Source organism: Barbus barbus (genome assembly GCF_936440315.1).
Source record: "Barbus barbus genome assembly, chromosome: 4".
Taxonomy (NCBI): domain Eukaryota; kingdom Metazoa; phylum Chordata; class Actinopteri; order Cypriniformes; family Cyprinidae; genus Barbus; species Barbus barbus.
In genome coordinates this window covers 34556828-34560366 of record NC_136732.1, presented here as the reverse complement: position 1 = coordinate 34560366, position 3539 = coordinate 34556828, and the positions used below count along the sequence as shown (strand labels likewise).

The following is a 3539-nucleotide window of genomic DNA, read 5'->3' as shown; positions in this document are numbered from 1 at the left end:
TGAGACATCACATACCTTGAGGGTTTTGTTGTTGTTGTTGTTTTAAGTTTGTTTGCTATTTTATTCTATTTTTCTGTAATTGCATTAAATATGTATTATGGTTATAGAGATGCACACATTAGTTGACGAGCCCAGCATTTTGGAATATTTTGAGTTAAGTCTCTTATGCTCACTATAAGGCTACATTTATTTGAACAAAATAGTGTAAAAACAGTAATATTGTGAAAAATAAATAAATAAAAATAACTGTTTTGTATTTTAATATATTTTCAAATATAATTTCTTCCTGTGATGTGAAGCTGAATTTTCAGCATCATTACTTGAAGTGCAGAAATAGAAGTGCACTGACACTTATGGCTTGCATTTCAATTTATGTTAAAGAAATGTAGATCAATATGTACATAAATGAGCATTGTCTTCAACCCACTACCTTTATTAGTACCATTTGAAGTATTTGTGATGGGAGATGATGCATTTTGATTATCAGTCGTAATTAGATCATTGAGCTGTAGAGCAGACTATGAACACTGAGCATTATTAATAAACCATTGTTATTTAAACTGTCAAATTCATTCAATCTAATTTATGGACAATTTGCACCAAATTTCTTTATGCATATGTTTCACTCATTGTAAGTCATTTAATTTCTGCTGTTTTTTTGTTGTTGTTGTTGGCAGTCATTAAATGTCTTGTCTGCACTGAAGAGTGTAATCAAAATGCTTTGGGTTGGAGTAAGAAATTAGACATTTGTTTGTGAGCACAGTTTAAGGATGTGAGTACATTTTCATGACTAGTGAGTGAGACAAAAACAGCAAACTGTGTATGGATAAGAATCACATAACTTAAAACTTAAAAGTGCACTCAGTAGTTTACATTTAGCTGAAGCCTTACTTGTCTCCAATCTTTGCCTTGTGTGAGTCATTTAATCATATTTCTCAAACATGCTGTTCATTTATTTGTGTAAAGCTTCATTTATTAGCAAATAAAAAAAATATTAAGTATAGGCATAAAGGAGTAGATAACAAAAAATGAAAAGTTGCAGAAAATTTGATTCAAATCAATTATGTAAATGAGTTTGTTTCTTGACTGGAACAGATTTGGAGAAATTTAGCATTACATTGCTTGCTCATCAGTGGATCCTCTGCAGTGAATGGGTGCCGTCAGAATGAGAGTCCAAACAGCTGATAAAAACATCACAGTAATCCATAAGTAACCCATGTGAATTCAGCCAAGCAATAAACATCTTGTGAAGTGAAAAACTGCATGATCCATCTTTAAGGCATTTTAACTATAAACCATTGGTTCCGGTTGAAATACCAATCCTCTATCCATAAAATTGCTTTCTTAAGTGAAAAAGTTGCCTCGCCTGATTTAGAAGAAATGTGCACAAATCAAGCACTGTTTACAAATAAAAACAGTCCTAAACCTATACACAAATATGTTGACGGATTAATGATGGATTTGTTTCTTAAAAACATGCCACTTTTCACTTGAAAAGGCATTAACTGCTGGACTGGGTTTGTGTGTATTATTGTTATGTTTTTATCTCATTCTGACGGCACCCATTCACTGCAGAGGATCTATTGCTGAGCAAATGATGTAGACCTAACGCTAAATTTCTCAATGTTAAAGTCCGTTCTGATGAAGAAACAAACTCATCTACATCATGGACGGCCTGAGGGTGGGTACATTTTCAGCAAATTTCCAATTACTGGTGGGAGAACTACTCCTGATCAACAAAACGCTGGAAACGGCCTTCAAATGATCCAAACGAAGCTGCACGAGCCTCGGCCGACAGAGAGCGCATGGGAGCACTGCACTCCAAAATCTCCCCTCCCATCTGGGACAACAGGACTGAAAGAAGCGGAGCAGTGCTCGGGAAGGGAGTAGGCACCCGTGTCAACCGCGCTTTGGAGCAGTCAGTCTTGTGCCATCCCGCAACGAAACATGGATGAACTGCTACTGAAGGAGGATCTGACGATGCCGCTGTAAGAATGCGTCCGCCGCACACCTCCCGCTCTTTTTTTCTTTTTCTTTTCCTCTCTAGTGCTTGGAGGACGCTGGCGAAATCACTGCCGACTCCAGGACCAGTTGGTGAGTTTGATTTGAGATTGTAGCATCCGTCTTTGAATGTGATATTTGTGTTGCGCGTGGAGAACGGAACACCGCTTTATTATGTAACTGCCGCGCACTGCTATTTATTACGCGCCTTTGCTTTCGTGCACATTTACTTTACAGCCTTATGGGAGTAGTTACAGTCTGGAAACAAAGGGTTTCAATCTGTTCGGCCCCTCAGATGACCCCGCGGTGTATCTGTACAGTGAATAAGTTATTTAAACGGGCCTTGAGCTACAGAAAAACAGAAGCAATATGCGTCATTCCTTTCTTGGTTTACACACTGCATATTATCTAATAACTAACTCCAGGCTAGTAAAGCTAGTATTGTTTTGTATTTTAAGCCCACCCACATTGTTATTTCCATTTTAAAAAAAAGTAAACTGAGAGATAGTGATAGCTACCTACCGCCGGTCTCTTTAACCTCGGTAGTTCATAATTATTTGTATGATAATGTATTTATTATGAAAGTCTTTATATAAGGGAGACGGGGTAAGTTTTTTTTGGTAGTTTTATATTTGAATGTTTGTGTAGGTACTATTTTAAAGTCTTTGCTAACGATTTATTGTATTTCTTTTAATTTTTTTTTAACTGTTACATCAAGGAAAACGTTATTTGAACACAAGTTGACCTTTTGTGACAACTTGCTCCATTGGGAACCTATCACAGCATAAGATGGACTTGTCAGCAGAGTAATATTATTATTATGTAACAGCAAGATTACAAATATTAAATATGACATATATAAATATCAAAACATTGTTTTGGCCAACACATATAGCATTTAAGAGAAAAACAAACATTTGTGTAATTGGACTCAAAACATTGTAACATTTTCTGCTATAGGCTACTGAGACTATACTCGTATTAAAATCTTATTTGTTAGTTTACACAAATGACTTGTGGTACAAATACAATCCTAAAAAGTACTGGAAAATTGGGAATTGAGTTTTGTTCTGAGCAGTTTTATGAATTTTCTTGCTCTAGTTTTGTTGGTCTGCATGGTCTGTTGGCAGTTTGTCACCACATGACCAAGCGGATCTTTAGGAGATGTTTGTGCAAACTCTTTTGTGAACTCAGCAACTTCCAATGAATATTAATGTAGGCTTCAAGCTTCTTTTCTCTTATGCGCTCCATTGGTGCTTGTACTAAGCAGCTCACAAACTCAACCACAGATATTTTGGCCTAAGACTTCTGCCTTATCTCTGAACCATTCAAATAGAGAAATTTAAAGAAAGTCTGCATACTGAATTTAAAACTTATCTGTATCCTGCAAAGTCATTAGAGGTTATCTGACCCACATCAGAAGTTCATTACTGGACTCCAGCCTTTACTGAGACCCTTTGAAGACAAACATAAAGGTGAAGCCACATCATAAAACCATGTGTGAGTTCCCAGTTCTAGAGCTGAGAAGGACCTGGGAT

General features: G+C 36.4%; 2 protein-coding genes across 2 annotated transcripts in view; both read left to right on the top strand.

Moving 5' to 3' along the window:
- The window catches only part of LOC306868757 (nucleolar transcription factor 1-like), a 967110-nt gene that overhangs the window by 303918 nt on the left and 659653 nt on the right, over window positions 1–3539 (top strand). The window lies entirely within an intron of this gene.
- The window catches only part of LOC306860736 (protein FAM171A2-like), a 40758-nt gene continuing 39062 nt past the window's right edge, over window positions 1844–3539 (top strand). Inside the window, exon 1 of the mRNA XM_079402602.1 lies at window positions 1844–2094. Within this exon, the coding sequence (XP_079258728.1) occupies window positions 1995–2094 (100 nt within the window). The 5' untranslated portion in view covers window positions 1844–1994. The remainder of the gene's footprint in view (window positions 2095–3539) is intronic.